This window comes from Salvelinus namaycush, chromosome 41 (genome assembly GCF_016432855.1).
Source record: "Salvelinus namaycush isolate Seneca chromosome 41, SaNama_1.0, whole genome shotgun sequence".
NCBI lineage: Eukaryota > Metazoa > Chordata > Actinopteri > Salmoniformes > Salmonidae > Salvelinus > Salvelinus namaycush.
In genome coordinates, this window is record NC_052347.1 from 15,772,931 (window position 1) to 15,794,341 (window position 21,411).

The 21,411-nt window shown below is 43.9% G+C and overlaps 1 gene segment (V, D, J or C); it reads left to right on the plus strand.

The window, feature by feature from the left end:
- LOC120034106 overlaps window positions 1-17,337 on the plus strand; it is a 106,403-nt gene extending 89,066 nt beyond the window's left edge. The window contains 8 exon segments of the C gene segment in view: window positions 4,069-4,407; window positions 4,533-4,832; window positions 10,307-10,621; window positions 10,781-11,074; window positions 11,211-11,510; window positions 16,006-16,293; window positions 16,459-16,610; window positions 17,017-17,337. Of these exon segments, the coding sequence occupies window positions 4,069-4,407; window positions 4,533-4,832; window positions 10,307-10,621; window positions 10,781-11,074; window positions 11,211-11,510; window positions 16,006-16,293; window positions 16,459-16,610; window positions 17,017-17,025 (1,997 nt within the window).
- Window positions 17,338-21,411: the final 4,074 nt, after the last annotated feature.

A 21,411-nucleotide genomic window follows, 5' to 3' on the forward strand; every position in this document is an offset into this window, starting at 1 on the left:
TTGTTTGGTTGGCTTAATATAGGCAGCATTTAGCAAAATGTAAATTGTTTGCCAAGTACTTGCATGGAGAGAAGCCCTGACTGTTCTCTCGTGCTTCCAGGAGGAGATCCACAGCGTCCATCTGTCTTTCTGCTGGCTCCAGCAGAACAAACTAGTGATAATACGGTGACCCTGACTTGCTACGTCAAAGACTTCTACCCCAAGGACGTTTTAGTGGCTTGGCTTGTTGACGATGAGCCGGTGGAGAGAACGATCAGTTCAGCATTGTACCAATTCAACACCACTAGCCAGATTCAATCAGGAAGGACCTACTCTGTCTACAGTCAGCTCACATTTAGCAATGACTTGTGGAAGAACGAAGAAGTGGTGTATAGCTGTGTAGTTTACCACGAAAGCATGATCAAGTCCACAAAAATGATTATGAGAACCATTGACAGAACCTCAAACCAACCCAACCTAGTTAACCTCAGCTTGAATGTGCCTCAGAGCTGCAAGGCCCAGTAGAGGATGTGTTGTGTTTTGTTGATGTGTGTTGCTGCGTGTTACCTCTGCTGTTTGTGTCAGTGACATAACATGTTGTGTGTCTTTTAAATGCAGAATCAAAATCCAAATAAAAACTTTAAATCATTAATCCTGTTGATGTACTGTGTCATGCAGGTCCTACTCATGTCTGTCCCGTCTCCCCACTTTTGTGCAAAGCTTCAGTATCTCTGTTTGGGGGAAATGTCAACTCTCACACTACTAGAACTAATGGTAAAGTGACAATACAAGTCAAGCAAAGTATCGATGCTTTACATTTGCAATCAGGTCACAATTATCATAAAATATATCTGTAATACAGTAATGGTGGACACTGAATAATGTATTAGTATAAAGCGTATTTTGCACACTGAGCTATAGTCTTGTACACAATAGAGAAGTGATATACACTCACATTGATAAAATGTTCCCCTGATGATAGGAATGAACTATGGAAGTGTAGCTCTAGCATTAGCAACCCAGTTGTCTGCTGTTTCAGATATTCTCCTCATGTCTTTGGTGTAATTAGATGTAGTGCATTGAACTTAATCAGGTGTTCCTGTCTGGTTGTTTGGCTTTGTGTGCTTCTGTTCCCTCTACTGGGTCTCACCTGTAGAAATGATATATGTCTGTTCTATTGATTCAAAGTCTACCACCTTGGGTTTGGAAATGGATGAGATGTGACTAGGGTTTCTTTCACAAGAAGCAAGCCAAGCCAAGTAGAAGTTGGAAGTCCCCATTGATCGGCAAGTGTGCCGTTTGGCCAAAGCAAGTCAGGGTCACCTTCACTGCTGGTTTGATATCCTCATGTTTTAGATCTTCAATGTGTTGTATTCGTTAAGTAATAACTCAGTAATGGATGAAAGGTCACAGGGGATGAGGCAGAAAAAACATGCTCAAGTCCAATAGACAAAGCTTTAGATTATTGTCTCATGTCCTACCAAATATCACAGTATTATCTATGACTGATACCAGAGACAGTATTATCTATGACTGATACCAGAGACAGTATTATCTATGACTGATACCAGAGACAGTATTATCTATGACTGATACCGGAGACAGTATTATCTATGACTGATACCAGAGACAGTATTATCTATGACTGATACTGGAGACAGTATTATCTATGATTGATACCGGAGAGAGTATTATCTCTGATTGATACCGGAGACAGTATTATCTATGACTGATACCGGAGACAGCTGTACTATGCATGGTTTCCCATAAAACAGTTCAAAGTATGCCCATTCCAACCGTTTGACACTTATTGATAGCCCCTTTAGATCTGCATGGAACAGTAAGGGTAGGCTACATGCAATACGGTGAAAACTCCCCCTTGTTAACAAGATGGCTGGAGCTATGGCGGAACTAAGATCTATAACAAATACTTTCAGATTTCTTAGGAGCCGTCAAGAAGTGTCCAGAAGTTGGGGTTCGTGATTGGGTTTCAGACTGGACACCAGAGTGATGAGTAACCGTTTTGACTGCCTACTGACACTTTTCTCATATCCACATGCAGAGTGTCTCGTGTTGACTGACTGTCCATGCAGCAACACCATGGAAACCGACAGGGACAGCATGGGAAAAACAGCCTTCACCTTCATCATACTCTTCCTCATAACTCTGCTGTATGGCGTTGGAGCAACTGCCATCAAGGTAATGCCTTTTTGGGAATCTGGAGTTTTTACTAAATGGGATAAGCTTTTGTCAGATTTTACTTTTTGTAGCAGGTTAGGGGAAAGGGGGATACCTAGTCAGTTGTCTTGCACATTTAACCCAACCCCTCTGAATCAGAGAGGTGCAGGGGGCTGCCATAATCAACATCCGCATCTTCAGAGCTGAGGGTTAACTGCCTTGCTCAGGGACAGAACAACAGATTTTTACCTTGTCAGCTCAGGGACTCGAACCAGCAACCTTTCGGTTACTGACCCAATGCTCTAACCACTAAGCTACCAGCCGCAGCAGGTTAGGAGAATTAACGTAGCAGGTTAGGAGAATTAGGTTACGGTTAGGAAAGAGGTTAGGGTTAGCTAAAATGCAAAAAATAAACAAAAGCTGTATCCCTTCTAGTGTGAAAGGAAGACATTTTGGTTTTGAAAGTTCCATAGTCTGTATGGATCCATATTCAAACAAACAATCCATGTATATGTGTTAGAACTTTCAGTAGCAACATGAACAGATTCTAGCAAGATAAGAATGTACACATAGGTCTATTTTGTGTGTTGCAATTCTCTGCAAGAGGCATATTAGTGAGAGGGAATAAGCTAAATATATTATATATAACTTACAATATAACTATATTATTATATAGGCCTAATAGTTATATTATATATAAGTATATTCAATTTACACAAGTCATTTCTTTGACGTGTCAGCTAATACAAATAATAATTGCATCTAAATAGATGTCACATTTATTGTAAGTAATTTAAGTGAACAAATGTTTGCTTCTTATTTCAGGTGAAATGAAGAAACTGAGTTTGAAGAAGATATAACTTTTCATACTTACAATATATGAATGGATACAATAAATGTAACTGTTCTCCTACTTGTCTTTATTGTTGATTTTGTTTGAATAGTTCAACTGTAGAGGTTAAATTTGTAAATATTTCATTGTGTCTTTTTAAACTATTAAGATAATAAAAGTGTAACTGAAGTGAGCAACAGTGTATTGTTCTTCCCTTAACATTTCTCCATTCATTAGAAAGAAAATGCAGCTAGAATGATGCATTATAATGTATTATAAACATTGAGGAAACACATTTCTTATTTACGGTTACATCAGTATATGTGTTTTAAAAGTTATTTTAGAACTGTGTGGCTGTTGTGATGTGTGGATGAATCTACAGTAAGTAATCTACATCTTATTTTTGCTGGATGCTACATACTGGGTTCTGCATGAACACATCTGGAATCAGTGGACCTTGCTACACTTGGTATGCAAACTATTCAGAAATAGCTGGATGGGTTGTCAAAACAACGAAGTGTAACACCAAGTGGTAAGAAGTTACATAACAGAAGTAAAGAAGAGAACTCTTCATGCAGATAGCTCAGAAACATGCAAATGGCAACTGATTTCCTTAAGCAGAAGTAGACCTCACACCTGGCTTCTGATACACACGGTTGCTCAGCAACATGTTTCACTTCTGTTTTTTGGGAAGCTTTTTTGGGACCAGGGTGTTACCCCACGCTTCTGCCTGCTGCATTCCCTGTTCGCTGAGGCCTGTCCTGCTCTAACACCTGCATTTCACAACCCTCCAACTCCACATCTGACCACTACCATTACCAGTTCTCAGTGCCCAGCCAGCCAGCTACCTAATAGGTCCATAGCGCCATCTAGGTTATGTTAAAAGTCATTACACTCAACCCAGGCCTGATTTTCATAGACTGGGTTACTTTAAACTGCATTAAAAAAAGGTATGAAGAATTTGATTAAAAGTTTACAATCTGACTTTGGTTTACATCTTGTTAATCACCAAATCAGAAAAAATTGTAAAAGTCAAAAAAGTGGCCCTGAAATTTCCTCCTCCTTCCACTTTGTATTAGTGCAGCGGGTCATTCCTCCAAATATCACCCTGTATCCTCTCTGGGAGGAACTGGAGGGAGGAACGAAGGTGGGACTCCTCTGCATCCTGAGTGGGTTCTACCCTGACAAGCTGAATGTGGAGTGGCTGCTGGATGACAAGACTGTGACCACCTCTCCAGTCCAGCGAAAGCTGCAGAGTGTAGAAGGTGAGGAGAAAACATTCAGCCTGAACAGCCAGCTGGAGCTGGACCGGAGCCAATGGACTCAAGGGACAGAGGTCACATGCAAGGCCACCCACAATGCAGCACAAGGACCACCTCCAGGAGCACCCGTCTCCAGGACCACCAGCATTTGCTCAGGTGGGTTTCAGTGACAGAACTGTGTATTGGGCCAGAGGATGGGTATAGAATACTGTACAATTGAAAAACATAGTAACAATCAAAATATGCAAGTCTTGTGACTTCTCCATCTGTTTTCCTCTCAGCATTTCCCTTGTCTACTCCATCCATCCACCTGGAGACCCCCAGATTCAGGACAGTGATGACACAGACTGAGGTAACAGCTATATGTGTGGTCCACTACGCGTATGATGCTACAGTAACCTGGCTTCTGGATGGATTAGACCAAACCAGTAGGACCCCAGTGAACCAGGCCAGCAGCACAACTCAGAGCACCAGCAGTAACCTGACTTTTCCCTCAAGCCAATGGAAAACCCTGAACACAATAACATGCAGAGCTGAACATCGCTGCTTCAACTCCACAGAGAAGACCAGTAATGTTAAAGGTTAGAATGGAACTTTGTGATCATATATTTGTATTTTTTTTTTTTTTTATTGAACCCTTATTTAACTAGGAAAGTCAGTTGAGAACAAATTGTTATTTACAATGACGGCCTACCAAAAGGCAAAAGGCCTCCTGCGGGGATGGGGTCTGGGATTAAAAATGAATAAATAAATCAAATATAAATATAGGACAAAACACACATCACGACAAGAGAGGTAACACAACACTACATAAAGAGAGACCTAAGACAACAACATAGCAAGGCAGCAACACATGATAACACAGCAAATCAAATCAAATCAGAGTTTTTTTGTCACGTGCTCCAAATGCAACAGGTGTAGACCTTACAGTGAAATGCTTACTTACAGGCTCTAACCAACAGTGCAAAAAAGGTATTCAGTGAACAATAGGTAAGTAAAGAAATAAAAACAACAGTAAAAAGACAATGAAAAAAAGTAGTAGGGAGGCTATGTACAGTAGCGAGGCTATAACAGTAGCGAGGCTACATACTGACACCGGTTAGTCGGACTGATTGAGGTAGTATGTACATGTAGATATGGTTAAAGTGACTCCTCCCTATAGGCTGTCTCGTCATTGTCGGTGATCAGGCCTTCCACTGTTGTGTCGTCTGCAAACTTAATGATGGTGTTGGAGTTGTGCCTGGCCATGGAGTCGTGGGTGAACAGGGAGTACAGGAGGGGACTGAGCATGCACCCCTGGGGGGCTCCAGTGTTGAGGATCAGCATGGCAGATGTGTTGCTACCTACCCTCACCATCTGGGGGCAGCCCGTCAGGAAGTCCAGGATCCAGTTGTATAAGGAGGTGTTTAGTCCCAGGATCCTTAGCTTAGTGATGAGCTTTGAGGGTACTATGGTGTTGAATGCTGAGCTGTAGTCAATGAACAGCATTCTCACATAGGTGTTCCTTTTGTCCAGGTGGGAAAAGGCAGTGTGGATTGCAATAGAGATTGCATCATCCGTAGATCTGTTTGGGCGGTATGCAAATTGGAGTGGGTCTAGGGTTTCTGGGATAATGGTGTTGATGTGAGCCATGACCAGCCTTTCAAAGCACTTCATGGCTACGGACGTGAGTGCTGCGGTTCTGTAGTCATTTAGGCAGGTTGGATTCGTGTTCTTGGGCACGGGGACTATGGTGGTCTGCTTGAAACATGTTGGTATTGCAGACTCAATCAGGAACATGTTGAAAATGTCATTGAAAACATCTGCCAGTTGGTCAGCACATGCCCGGAGCACACGTCCTGGTAATCCTTCTGGCCCCGCAGCCTTGTGTATGTTGACCTGTTTAAAGGTCTTACTCACGTCGGCTATGGAGAGTGTGATCACACAGTCGTCCGGAACAGCTGATGCTCTCATGCATGCCTCAGTGTTGCTTGCCTCGAAGCGAGCATAGAAGTGATTTAGCTCATCTGGTAGGCTTGTGTCACTGGGCAGCTCACTGCTGTGCTTCCCTTTGTAGTCTGTAATAGTTTGCAAGCCCTGCCACATAAGACGAGCGTCGGAGACAGTGTAGCACGATTCAATCTTAGCTCTGTATTGGCGCTTTGCCTGTTTGGTGGTTCATCAGAGGGCATAGCAGGATTTCTTATAAGCTTCCGGGTTAGAGTCCCGCACCTTGAAAGCGGCAGCTCTCATATCCATGTCATCATTCAGCCACGATTCCGTGAACCATAAGATATCACAGTTTTTGATGTCCAGTTGGTAGGATATTCGTGATCGTACCTCGTCTAATTTATTGTCCAATGATTGCACGTTGGCGGTAACGGCAGCTTTCCCACTCGCTTTCTGTGGATCCTTACGAGGCACCCTGCTCTGTGTCCTCTGTACCTGCTGTCACGTTCGTTATAATGAGTGGACCAAGGCGCAGCGTGCATAGAGTTCCACATATTTATTAACCTCTCTGGTATAAGTGGGACGGTAGCGTCCCACCTCGACAACAGCTAGTGAAATTGCAGGGCGCCAAATTCAAAACAACAGATATCCCATAATTAAAATTCATCAAACATACAAGTATTATACACCATTTTAAAGATAAACTTCTTGTAAATCCATCCACAGTATCCGATTTCAAAAAGGCTTTACGGAGACAGCACACCATGCGATTGTGTTAGGTCAGCGCCTAGTCACAGAAAACCACACAGCCATTTTCCAGCCAAGGAGAGGGCTCACAAAAGTCAGAAATAGCAATTAAATTAATCACTAACCTTTGATGATCTTCATCAGATGGCACTCACAGGACTTCATATTATACAATAAATGTGTGTTGTGTTCGATAAAGTTAATCTTTATGTCCAAAAACCTCACTTGAAATTGACGCGTTATGTACAGTAATCATTGCCTCAAACAAACATCCAGTGAAAATGCAGAGAGTCACATCAAATTACAGAAATGCTCATCATAAACATTGATGAAAGATACAAGTTTTTAATATACGATTAACGAAAAACTTCTCCTTAATGCAACCGCTGTGTCAGATTTCAAAAAGGCTTTTCGGCGAAAGCACACCACGCGATTATGTTAGGTCAGCGCCTAGCCACAAAACCATACAGCCATTTTCCAACTAAGGAGAGGTGTCACAAAAGTCAGAAATAGCGTTAAAATTAATCACTTACCTTTGATGATATTCATCTGGTGGCACTCCCAGGTCTCCATGTTAGACAATAAATGTTTGTTTTGTTTGATAATGTCCCTCTTTATGTCCAAAAACGTCAGTTTTGTTGGTGCGTTTAGTTCAGAAATCCAAAGGCACAATGCACGCTCTCAACATCAAGACGAAAAGTCAAAAAAGTACAATAAAAGTTAGTAGAAACATGTCAAACGATGTTTACAACCAATCCTCAGGTTGTTTTTGTCATAAATAATCAATAATATTTAAACCGGACAAAAGCTTCGTCAATAGAAAGGCGCGTTCCCGATCACGTGCATCACTCGTGTCTGGAAATGTCCACTGTCCACTCATTGAAAGTGCTGTATCTCCCTCATTTTTCAGAGTAAAAGCCTGAAACAATGCCTAAAGACTGGCTACATGTAGAGGAAGCCATAGAGATTGTGAACTGGGTCCTAAGTCTTTGTATGGTGGATTTACTTTCAATGGAAAAACAGCCTTTCAAAAGAATAGTACTTCCTGGTTGGATTTTCCTCAGGTTTATGCCTGCCATATCAGTTCTGTTATACTCACAGACATTATTTTAACAGTTTTCGAAACTTTAGAGTGTTTTCTATCCAAATCTACAAATTATATGCATATCTTAGCATCTGGGCCTGAGTAGCAGGCAGTATAATTTGGGCACGCTTTTCATCCAAAATTCCGAATGCTGCCCCCTACCCTAGTGAAGTTAAGGTGAAACTTCAAAGAATACAAAGAATAAACAAACGTGCAGTTCGTAGCGGACATTGGCACTAGACAAAACAATATCCCACAACGCAGGTGGGAAAAGGACCACACTACGTATGATCCCCAATTAGATGCAACGATCATCAGCTGCCTCCAATTGGGAACCATACTCATACCAACATAGAAAATAAAAACTAGAAAACCCCCTAGTCACGCCCTGACCAAAAACACCATAGAGAATCCCGAGGGCTCTCTATGGTCAGGGCGTGACAGTACCCCCCCCCTAAAGGTGAAGACTCCGACCGCAAAACCTGAAGCTAGATGGGGAGGGTTAGGGTGGGCAACTAGCGTCAGTGGCGGCTCCGGTGCGGGACGTAGCACCCTCTCAGACCGCGGATCCGGCCATGAAGCTGGGCTGAACGCCGTGCCCGGACTGGGCGCTGTAACAGAGGAAGGCTCCGTCCATGGAGCGGGACTGTACGCCGTGCCTGGACTGGGCACCGGCGCAGATGAAGGCTCCGGCCATGGAGCGGGACTGGACGCCGTGCCTGGACTGGGCACCGACGCAGGAAGCTCTGGACTGTGAACCGTCGCTGTAAGCTCTGGACTGTGAACCGTCGCTGGAGGTTCCGGTCTGTAGACCGTCGCTGGAGACTCAGGGCTGGTGACACACTCTTCAGGGCGAGTCCGGGGAGCCGGCACAGGACGTACCTGGCTGGGGAGGCGCACTGGAGGCCTGGTGCGTGGAGCCGGCACAGGTTTCACCGGACTGATGACACGCTCTTCAGGGCGAGTGCGGGGAGCCGGCACAGGAAGTACCGGGCTGGGGAGGCGCACTGGAGGCCTGTTGCGTAGAGCCGGCACAGGTTTCACCGGACTGATGACACGCTCTTCAGGGCGAATGCGCTGCAGAATACACCAAACCAACATCTCTCTCCGATCTCCCTCCTCACACTGCTCCATCGACTCCCCGACGGTCTCTGGCTCTCTCCTCGGCTCGACCGACCATCCCTTGTGCCCAACCCCCCCCAAAAAATCTTGGGGTTTCTGTGGCCGTGGACCCCGGCGTCGCCGCTGTCCTCCTATACTCCTTGGCGACTCCCGCCAAAGAAGGGTCTCGCATCCACCCATTATTTCCTCCCATGTCCAGCTCTCCTTTTCCTCCATGGCACGCTGCTTGGTCCTGTAGTGGTGGGATATTCTGTCACGTTCGTTATAATGAGTGGACCAAGGCGCAGCGTCCGTAGAGTTCCACATATTTATTAAGGTGAAACTTCAAAGAATACAAAGAATAAACGAACGTGCAGTTCGTAGCGAACATTGGCACTAGACAAAACAATATCCCACAATGCAGGTGGGAAAATGACCACACTAAGTATGATCCCCAATTAGAGGCAACGATCATCAGCTGCCTCCAATTGGGAACCATACTCACACCAACATAGAAAATAAAAATTAGAAAACCCCCTAGTCACGCCTTGACCAAAAACACCATAGAGAAACCCGAGGGCTCTCTATGGTCAGGGCGTGACACCTGCGTCTCTTCCTCTTGCAAATAACTGGGATGTTGTTCTTGTCGGGTGTTCTGAGAATGTCCTGTGCGTCCTGCTTGTTGAAGAAAAAATCTTTGTCTAATCCGAGGTGAGTGATCGTTGTCCTGACATCCAGAAGCTCTTTTTTGCCGCAAGATACGGTTGCAGTAACATTAAGTACAAAATATGTTACAAATAACACCAAACAAAAAAACATAATAGCACAATTGGTTGGGCGCCTGTAAAACTGCTGCCATTTCATCCGGCGCCATTGGTAGCAACACAACATAACAACAACATGGTGGCAACACAACATGATAGCAGCACAAAACATGGTACAAACATTATTGGGCACAGACAACAGCACAAAGGGCAAAAAGGTAGAGACAACAATACATCACACAAAGCAGCCACAACTGCCAGTAAGAGTGTCCATGACTGAGTCTTTGAATGAAGATATATACAGAGAGTACAGCAAAACATTCACTATTCTTCTGTCCTCCCCCATAAAAAGTAGACATTATTAACATTGAAGCCAGATAAATGTTCCTTTTTCCTGTTTACCCCTCTCCTCTGTGTGTGTGTTCTCCAGGACCTGCAGTGAGCAGCACTACCACAGTGCTGATCAGGAGGTCTCTCCCAGAGTTACTGAAGGGAGACAGTGTTGTGCTGGAGTGTGCCATCACACAACTCTCCTCCAGTGACCTCTACGTCACCTTTCAGGCCAATGGGGTTGATTTCCCTGAGAAACAGTATGTGGATCTGCCTGCCTCCAATGGCCCCCATTCACTCACCAGACGCTTCTCTGTCCCTGCATCACACTGGAAGACAGACAACACTTTCACCTGTAAAGTGAACCAAGGTTTCTCCAACAGCTGGGTGTCTAACTCAACAGGAAAGATTTTTGGTGAGTGAACTTCTCTCATCTGACCCAATTATACCTTCTCATATGCTTGAAAATGTAGAAAGGCCTACCAACATGAAATTATGTTTCCATTGTTTGTTGCATGATCTTCATTCAGCACGCCAGGGCTAAAATTGAAAAAGGAAATGGTGTTCTTTCCAGGTGAACTGTCCATGGAACTCCTTCTAGTCCCCAGTGAGGAGTCATCTGGCTCAGGGACCCAGAAACTCATGTGTTCTGGGTGGGGCTTCAACCCTAAGATCAAGTGGCTCTCTGGGTCTGAACAGAGGTCTGCAGCAGACAATGAGATAAGGATGGGGGAAGACGGACATGTGGCAGTAACCAGTCATATCACAGTAACACAGCAGGAGTGGAATGAGGGGAAGGACTTCATCTGTGAGGTAGATGACAAAGATCTTCAGAAAACTGTCAGGAAGAGCACTAGTTTATGCACAGGTAGGTTGTAAACTTACAGAAGCGCCTTACCTGTTTAAAGTGTTGCTTCAAAAGTCATAAATCATAACCTAATTACCTTGGAGTATAAAAAACTATTATACGATTTTATTTCCACACTCATCTGTTTTGCTCTCAGTTTTTCCCTCGTCTACTCCATCCCTCCACCTGGAGACCCCCAGATTCAGGACAGTGATGACACAGACTGAGGTAACATCTACATGTGTGGTCCACTCTGCGTATGACGCCAAAGTGTCCTGGCTTCTGGATGGAAAAGACCCAACCAACGGGGCCGCAGTGAACCAGGCCAGCAGCACAACTCAGAGCATCAGCAGTAACCTGACTCTTCCCTCAAGCCAATGGAAAACCCTGAACACAATAACATGCAGAGCTGAACATCGCTGCTTCAACTCCACAGAGAAGACCAGTAATGTTAAAGGTTAGAATGGAACTTTGTGATCATATATTTGTATTTTTATTGAACCCTTATTTAACTAGGCAAGTCAGTTAAGAACAAATTGTTATTTACAATGACGGCCTACCAAAAGGCAAAAGGCCACCTGCGGGGATGGGGTCTGGGATTAAAAATGAATAAATAAATCAAATATAAATATAGGACAGAACACACATCACGACAAGAGAGGTAACACAACACTACATAAGACAACAACATAGCAAGGCAGCAACACATGACAACACAGCAAATCAAATCAACGTTTTTTGTCACGTGCGCCAAATACAACAGGTGTAGACCTTACAGTGAAATGCTTACTTACAGGCTCTAGCCAACAGTGCAAAAAAAGGTATTCAGTGAACAATAGGTAAGTAAAGAAATAAAAACAACAGTAAAAAGACAGTGAAAAATAGCAGTAGCGAGGCTATGTACAGTAGCGAGGCTATAACAGTAGCGAGGCTACATACTGACACCGGTTAGTCGGGCTGATTGAGGTAGTATGTACATGTAGATATGGTTAAAGTGACTATGCATATATGATAAACAGAGAGTAGCAGTAGCGTAACAGATGGGGTGGCGGGTGGTGGGTGGCAGGACACAATGCAGATAGCCCAGTTAGCCAATGTGCGGGGGCACTGATGGTTGGGCCATTTGAGGTAGTATGTACATGAATGTATAGTTAAAGTGACTATGCATATATGATAAACAGAAAGTAGCAGCAGCGTAAAAGAGGGGTAGGGGGGAAAACAATGCAAATAGTCCGGGTAGCCATTTGATTACCTGTTCAGGAGTCTATTGGCTTGGGGGTAAAAACTGTTGAGAAGCCTTTTTGTCCTAGACTTGGCACTCCGGTACCGCTTGCCATGCGATAGTAGAGAGAACAGTCTATGACTGGGGTGACTGGGGTCTTTGATAATTTTTAGGGCCTTCCTCTGACACCGCCTGGTGTAGAGTTCCTGGATGGCAGGCAGCTTAGCCCCAGTGATGTACTGAGCCAACGCACTAACCTCTGTAGTGCCTTGCGGTCGGAGGCCGAGCAATTTCCGTACCAGGCAGTGATGCAACCAGTCAGGATGCTCTCGATGTTGCAGCTGTAGAACCTTTTGAGGATCTGATGACCCATGCCAAGTCTTTTTAGTTTCCTGAGGGGGAATAGGCTTTGTCGTGCCCTCTACACAACTGTCTTGATGTGTTTGGACCATTCTAGTTTGTTGGTGATGTGGACACCAAGGAACTTGAAGCTCTCAACCTGCTCCACTTGAGCCCCATCGATGAGAATGGGGTTGTGCTCGGTCCTCCTTTTCCTGTAGTCCACAATCATCTCCTTAGTCTTGGTTACGTTGAGGGATAGGTTGTTATTCTGGCACCACCCAGCCAGATCTCTAACCTCCTCCCTATAGGCTGTCTTGTCGGCAAACTTAATGATGGTGTTGGAGTTGTGCCTGGCTATGGAGTCGTGGGTGAACAGGGAGTACAGGAGGGGACTGAGTACGCACCCCTGGGTGGCTCCAGTGTTGAGGATCAGCGTGGAATATGTGTTGCTACCTACCCTCACCACCTGGGGGCAGCCCGTCAGGAAGTCCAGGATCCAGTTGTATAAGGAGGTGTTTAGTCCCAGGATCCTTAGCTTAGTGATGAGCTTTGAGTGTACTATGGTGTTGAATGCTGAGCTGTAGTCAATGAATAGCATTCTCACATAGGTGTTCCTTTTGTCCAGGTGGGAAAGGACAGTGTGGAGTGCAATAGAGATTGCATCATCCGTAGATCTGTTTGGGCAGTATGCAAATTGGAGTGGGTCTAGGGTTTTTGGGATAATGGTGTTGATGTGAGCCATGACCAGCCTTTCAAAGCACTTCATGGCTACGGACGTGAGTGCTACGGTTCTGTAGTCATTTAGGCAGGTTGCCTTCATGTTCTTGGGAACAGGGACTATGGTGGTCTGCTTGAAACATGTTGGTATTGCAGACTCAATCAGGGACATGTTGAAAATGTCAGTGAAGACACCTGCCAGTTGGTCAGCACATGCCCGGAGCAGACGTCCTGGTAATCCTTCTTGCCCCGCAGCCTTGTGAATGTTGACCTGTTTAAAGGTCTTACTCACGTCGGCTACGGAGAGTGTGATCACACAGTCGTCCGGAACAGCTGATGCTCTCATGCATGCCTCAGTGTTGCTTGCCTTGAAGCGAGCATAGAAGTGATTTAGCTCGTCTGGTAGGCTCGTGTCACTGGGCAGTGTCACTGGCCAGAAGCCATGGCTTCTGGTTAGGGTACGTACGTACAGTCACTGTGGGGACAACATCCTCGATGCACTTATTGATAAAGCCAGTGACTGATGTGTTGTACTCCTCAATGCTATCGGAAGAATCCCGAAACATGTTTCAGTCTGTGATAGCAAAACCTGTAGTTTAGTATCTGCTTCATCTGACCACTTTTTTAAAGACCGATTCACTGGTGCTTCCTATAATTTTTGCTTGTAAGCAGGAATCAGGAGGATAGAATTGTGGTCAGATTTACCAAATGGAGGGAGAGCTTTGTACGCGTCTCTGTGTGTGGAGTACAGATGATCTAGAATGTTTTTCCCTCTGGTTGCACATTTAACATGTTGATAGAAATTATGCAGAACTGATTTAAGTTTCCCTGCATTAAAGTCTCCGGCCACTAGGAGTGCCGCCTCTGGGTGAGCGGTTTCTTGTTTGCTTATTTCCTTATACAGCTGACTGAGTGCGATCTTAGTGCCAGCATCCATCTGTGGTGGTAAGTAAACAGCCACGAAAAGTAATGCTGAAAACTTTCTAGGCAGATAGTGTGGTCTGCAATTTATCACAAGATACTCTACTTCAGGCAAGCAAAATCTAGAGACTTCCTTAGATTTCGTGCACCAGCTGTTGTTTTAAAAATATGCACAGACCCCCCCCGCCCCGCCCCCTCATCTTGTGTGCTGTTCTATTTTGCCGGTGCAGCGTATATCCCACTAGCTGAATATCCATGTCATCATTCAGCCACGATTCCGTGAAACATAAGAAAATACAGTTTTTGATGTCCCGTTGTTAGGATATTCATGATCATACCTCATATAATTTATCGTCCAATGATTGCAAGGTTGACGGTAACGGCAGCTTTCCCACTCGCTTTTCTCCAAACGTAACGACGGTCATTATGGCCAAACTGTTCTATTTTTGTTTCACCAGAGCAGAGGACGACCAAAAAAGTACGATCTTTCTCCCCATGCAGAGTTGCAAATCGTAGTCTGGGTTTTTTATGGCGGTTTTGGAGCAGTGGCTTCTTCCTTGCTGAGCGGCCTTTCAGGTTATGTTGATATAGGACTCGTTTTACTGTGGATATAGATACTTTTGTACCTGTTTCCTCCAGCATCTTCACAAGGTCCTTTGCTGTTGTTCTGGGATTGATTTGCGCTTTTCGCACCAAAGTACGTTCATCTCTAGGAGACAGAACGCGTCCTGAGCGGTATGATGGCTACGTGGTCCCATGGTGTTTATACTTGCATACTATTGTTTGTACAGATGAATATGGTACCTTCAGGCGTTTGGAAATTGTTCCCAAGGATGAACCAGACTTGTGGCGGTCTACAATTGTTTTTCTGAGGTATTGGCTGATTTCTTTTGATTTCCCCATGATGTCAAGCAAAGAGGCACTGAGTTTGAAGGTAGGCCTTGAAATACATCCACAGGCACACCTCCAATTGACTCAAAGGATGTCAATTAGTCTATCAGAAGCTTCTAAAGCCATGACATCATTTTCTGGAATTTTAAAGCTGTTTAACAGCACAGTCAACTTAGTGTATGTAAACTTCTGACCCACCGGAATTGTGATACAGTGAATTATAAGTGAAATAATCTGTCTGTAAACAATTGTTGGAAAAATTACTTGTGTCATGCACGAAGTAGATGTCCGAACCGACTTGCCAAAACTATAGTTTGTTAACCAGAAATTTGTGGAGTGGTTGAAAAACGAGTTTGAATGACTCCAACCTAAGTGTATTTAAACTTCCGACTTCAACTATACATCCTTCATTCAGTCATCATCGCTCATAAAAATCGAATAAAAGTGTATTGGTCACCTACACAGTTTGGTTGATGTTATTGCAGGTGCAGCGAAATGTTTATGTTTCTAGCTCCAACAATGCAGGAATATCTAGCAATACAATAATAATACACACAGAATCAAAAAGTTAAGAAATGAAACATATTCAAATCTCCAATCTATCAAGTTTTCCCATGATCAAATACCATTACCCCAGTTCCTGTCTCAGCATCCATGCTCTACTCAGTTTCTCTCTCAGACTATGTCATGCAGCCCCCTCTCTCCCCTCCCAGTTTCTCTCCCAGACTATCAGTCATGCAGCCCCCCCTCTATCCACCCAGTTTCTCTTCCAAACTATCAGTCATACAGCCCCCTCTCTCCCCAGTCTCATCCACTCCAGTCTCTCCTTCCATGACTCTCACTATCTCTCTCTCTCCAGGCTCAGTGACCCCCTCCACACCAACAGCAACCCTGCTCCAGGGTCCCAGTGAGCTCGTCTGCCTGGTGCTTGGCTTCAGCCCTTCAGACATCAACATCACCTGGCTGCTGGACAACGTCACAGAGCTGTGGAACAACAACACTAGCACCCCCTACAGGGCACCAGGAGGAAAGTTCGGCATCAGGAGCCACCTGAGCCTGGCACACCAGGACTGGACACCGGGGGCTGTTTACACCTGCAGGGTGACCCACACCACCCAGACTCTGGCCCTGAACATATCCAAACCAGGTGTCTGTCTGTCTGTTCACTCAATTCTGATACAATAACATTTTCCTGGTGCTAGCCTCTTCCTTGTCTCTTTCACCATTGTAGTAGAGCATTACAGTTTGGATTCCAGGCTAGCCTGTTTCTGCAACACTTTCTCAATGAAAATCTTTTTTTCCTTTTGAGTAGAGCTCCTTGGGGTGGAGGGTGTCTTCTTTGACGAGAACAGGTCTGATCCCATTCTGGCGGACACTGCAGAGGAGAACTGGAACATGGCCTGCATCTTCCTGGTCCTCTTCCTCATCTCCCTCCTCTACAGCTTCACAGTCACTCTGGTCAAGGTGAGAGGGAGAATATAACCACCTCACAGGTTTTCACTGCCTGGCTTTGAAGTGCAAATATATGTTTGTGCGATTAGCGTAAAACAATAAATATAAGAATGCATTCTTATATCCCAGTGTGTCTTTACTGCTTTGATGACCTATTGAAGCACCTGTTGAGTTTCCGACATGGAATGTCATCCCACACAGAGGGTATTCACATTATCTTCATGTTCAATATAAATCAAATTGGTCTCCCCAGAGGCTATATGTTCTTGGTTTTTTGTATGTCACTTCAACCTCATTATCACACTTATTCGCATTTTATTGCTGGTTAAGCCACAGTTACATTTTTAATATAAAACAAGCATTACAAGGTTTTCACAACAACTTATACTTACTTACATTTGTATTTTCTTTTTTTCAGACAAAATGATGACTTCAGGACACTTCCATATGATGGATCCCTAGGAGTTCAACTGGAAATGAAACTATTTATTTCAACCTTTTCTTATACAATCACAACATGTTTCTTTAGAAAATTGCATAGATTTAATTACTTACTGTTGCAGGTTTGATGACAGGGAAGTGTTCTTGTTTTCATTCCCCACAAAGACAGACAACGTGGTGGCGCACTTACTTGCTCTCATCTCTTGTTAATGCATCATAGAATTTTTGAGCAGAGATAAAAATGGATGTTTAACCACTATTAAATAAAGCATACAATTACTCTCTATGATGAAGTATTTAGACACCAGATATTGCTGAATGATCTGCTTATAATAAAACATTATTTCAATCAACCTACTTTGTCCTCCTCCCTCTTGTGTGATATTTGTAGTTTATCGTTTTTAAATTATGTTAAAACATCTATACCATTAGTAAGAATATAAATCATGTTTCAAATGTGATTTGACATAAATACATATAGAGAACATTAAAAGACCACAGAAGTAGGACCATGCTTTTTGGTTGTTTTTCTGGCACTTTTTACTTGTATTTCCAGCATGATACACTAGGTTTGCTGCTGGTAGAAAATCCTAGGAAAAGTTATTTAATTGATACAAGCTTTCTCCAATCAATCAATCACAGTCTTGTTGTGCATATGTATTTGGTGGGGGGATTCACCTTAGCCAGGGGAGGTGTATCTCTGTGAATCTTAATCACACAAAGCCTATTATTTGGCAGGGAATACTATTTGTAGATCAGCCTCTCCTGGCTTAGGTGACCCCCCCCCCAAACACACACATGCACATCCAGATTGGAGACAGCTTGTGTCAATTAAATACAATATCTTATTTCCCCCCTTTGCTGTCATGCACCTTGTTTCTTCACTGTAACACCATTGGTGCCCACTAGAGGGTGCATCTGACTGTGGGCTGGTACATTTCCCATGTGAAAGGCCAATCAAGTGTGGCAATGGTCACCGGTCTGTATGCAGATGCTCACCAGTAGGAAATCAACTGGAAATATTAGCTGGCTGCATTCAGGGAAGGTCCCCATGAATACAGAGGAAGAGACAATTATTGTCAAAATGTCTGCATATGTCAGCAAGAATATCTATGAGAGTGTGTGTGCTGCTGTGTCTATGACATCTGAGTGTGTGTGTGTATGTCTGGAGGGTTTGAAGGAATTCACATTTGGGAGGGAAGAGACTGAGTTCACCCAGCCTCCCAATTGGCTGGCTCTCGTGTAATCTGGCATCGTAAGTGCTCTGATTGGCTCTGACCGCCGTGGCTGAGGACCAACGCTGTGACACTGTTGCCGGGACGAAGTCATATCATGTTGCCAACCGACATGCCAAGGGGCTGACGACAGGGGAGAGGAGGGCACAATGCCCAGCAGGCTGCGCTTCCAGCTACCACTTCTCTCTCCATCTGACCCTCTCCCGCATCTCCATCACCAACCATGGAGAAATAACCAGTGAACATCCTCACTCAATAGGGCACAGACAAATGACAGCCATTTAGCTGTATAATAAGGCTCATTATAGTCAACCACATCAGAATCTCATTGGTAAGCACAGTGATGACCGTAATAATTGCCACCTACACTCTTGGGAAAAAGGTGCTAAGTTTAACCATACAGAGTTTGACACCCCTGCCACAGAGGAACCATTTTTCGGTGATGGATAGAACCCTTTGTAGAGGGTTCTACATAGAACCCTTTATGTAGGTTTCTTCAAAGAACCCCCTGAATATGGTTCTACCTAGAACCCTCTATGAATGGATCTGCCTAGAACTCTGAAGGGTTCTAATAAGAACAATTTTATCATCTAAAGGTTCTTTCTAGAACTGTCTATGAAGGGTTCTACCGAGAGCACTTATCTTTGGAGGGTTCTTCCTCGAACCCTCTATGAACAGTTCCAACAGCCTTAATAGCCTTTAAATTATAATTATTTATGACAATACATACATCAGAAGGCCTTTGTTTAAGCACTATACCCAAACACAGTGGTGTTAGGAATCTCCTAGTTTACATGCCACATCAGGCCTGCAAGTCACATTATTCTGGCTTGCAAAGTGATGTGTAATTCCTATTGGAATCCAGCCAGAGTTAGGATATCCAACAAGTGAAATTGTTAATCACCTGCAACCTGCATTTAGAATGACTGCTAGGGTAGGGAAGGGTTATTTATCTTTGTGTAACATAAAATATATCAACCAATCAATGTATACTGAAAAAATAAACGCAACATTTAAAGTGTTGGTCCCATGTTTCATGAACTGAAATATAAGATCCCCGAAACATTCCATACTCACAAAAAAAAGCATATTTCTCTCAAATATGTTGACATCCCTGTTAGCATTTCTCCTTTGCCAAGATATTCCATCCACCTGACAGGTGTGGCATACCAATAAGCTGATTAAACAGCATGATCATTACACAGGTGCAGCTTGTGTTGCGGACAACAAAAGGTCACTCTAAAATGTGCAGTTTTGTCACACAATACAAGGCCACAGATGTCAAGTTGAGGGAGCGTGCAATTGGCCTGCTGACTACAGGAATGTCCACCAGAGCTGTTGCCAGAAAATTGAATGTTCCTTTATCTACCATAAACAGCCTCCAATGTCATTTTAGAGAATTTGGCAGTACAGCCAACTGGCCTCACGTGTAATCAAGTCATCCCAGGAAGTACATGTCACTGGTGTAGAGAGGAGTAGGCAGGAAGCAGTCACAGGTTTAGAACTACTGAATTTATTTAAGCACCATAGATCAAAGTGAGACGAAACCCAAACACTGCTGTGCTCAAAATATCTCATAAACAAAAAGGCACAGGGCGAACCCAAAGTGCAAATATAAAGTACTCAGGAAATAGTAGGAGCAATTCCTCTCAGGAAAACAAGTAACATTTACAATGACAGACAAAGACAAATGGCAGAGGGAGTATATATACAGTGATTGAGTGGGGATTGAAACCAGGTTTGTGTAATGATGATGAGACATGCCCGGGGTTGATGAGTGAAGGCCGTTTGCCAGCAGTAGGTTTGGCAGCAGCTAGAAGGCCGGCGACGTCGAAAGTCTGAGCTGGACAGGAGGGGGAGCCAAAGCGAAGGCTGGTTAGACACTACAGTACACATCCGGCTTCTTCACCTGCGGGATTGTCTGTGAACAGCCATTTGGACAGCTGATGAAACTGTGGTTTTGCACAATAGAATCAATTTCGGCTCAAACCGTCTCAGGCAAGCTCATTTGCGTGCTCGTCGTCCTCACCAGGGTCTTGACCTGACTGCAGTTCAGCATCGTAACTGACTTCAATGGGCAAATGCCCACCTTCGATGGTCATTGGCATGCTGGAGAAGTATGCTCTTCACGGATGAATCCCGTTTCAACTATACCAGGCAGATGGCAGACAGTGTATGGTGTCGTGTGGGCGAGTGGTTTGCTGATGTCAACGTTGTGAACGGAGTGCCTCATGGAGGCGGTGAGGTTATGGTATGGGCAGGCATAAGCTACAGACGACGAACACAATTGCATTTTACCAATGGAAATTTGAATGCACAGAGATACTGTGATGAGATCCTGAGGCCCACTCTAGATCAACGTGTACTACAGTATGTTCCAGTTCCCGCCAATATCCAGAAACTTCGCACAGCCACTGAAGAGGAGTGGGACAACATTCCACAGGCCACAATCAACAGCCTGATCAGCTTTATGCGATGTTGTGCTGCATGAGTTAAATGGTGGTTGCACCAGATACTGACTGGTTTTCTGATCCAATCCCAATCCAAGGTTTTTGTGACCAACAGATGCATATCTGTATTCCCAGTCATGTGAAATCCATAGATTAAGGCATAATGCATTTATTTTAATTGAGTGATGTCCTTATATGTACTGTAACTCAGTAAAATCTTTGAAATTGTTGCATGTTGCTTTATATTTTTGTTCAGTGTACATGCAAAAAACACAGATATCACATTAAAACAACTAATTCTGACATCTCCCTGCAATAGAGCATGCTGGGAAATATGATATGTTTCTATGTAGAACCCTTCTTGTCTTCCAAATAATCCTTCTTGCCTTCCAAAGAATCATCAAAGAACCCTTTGTTCCAAAAACAGTTCTTAGGATGTTAAATATTCTAGGTAGAACTCTTTGCTTTACAAACAAATGTCTTCCAAAAACAGTTATTCTGATCAAAACGGTTCTTGGTAGAACCCTATCCCCCCGCAAAGAACCCTTTTGAAACTATTTTTTCAAAGTGTACAGTAACTAAATCATTATCAAAACTTTGTTGTCAGCTCCACCATTGTCATCATAACTATCCTCTACCCAGATGCTGCGCTGCTCTGCCTATCTCCACAGTGTATTGTTTATTTCA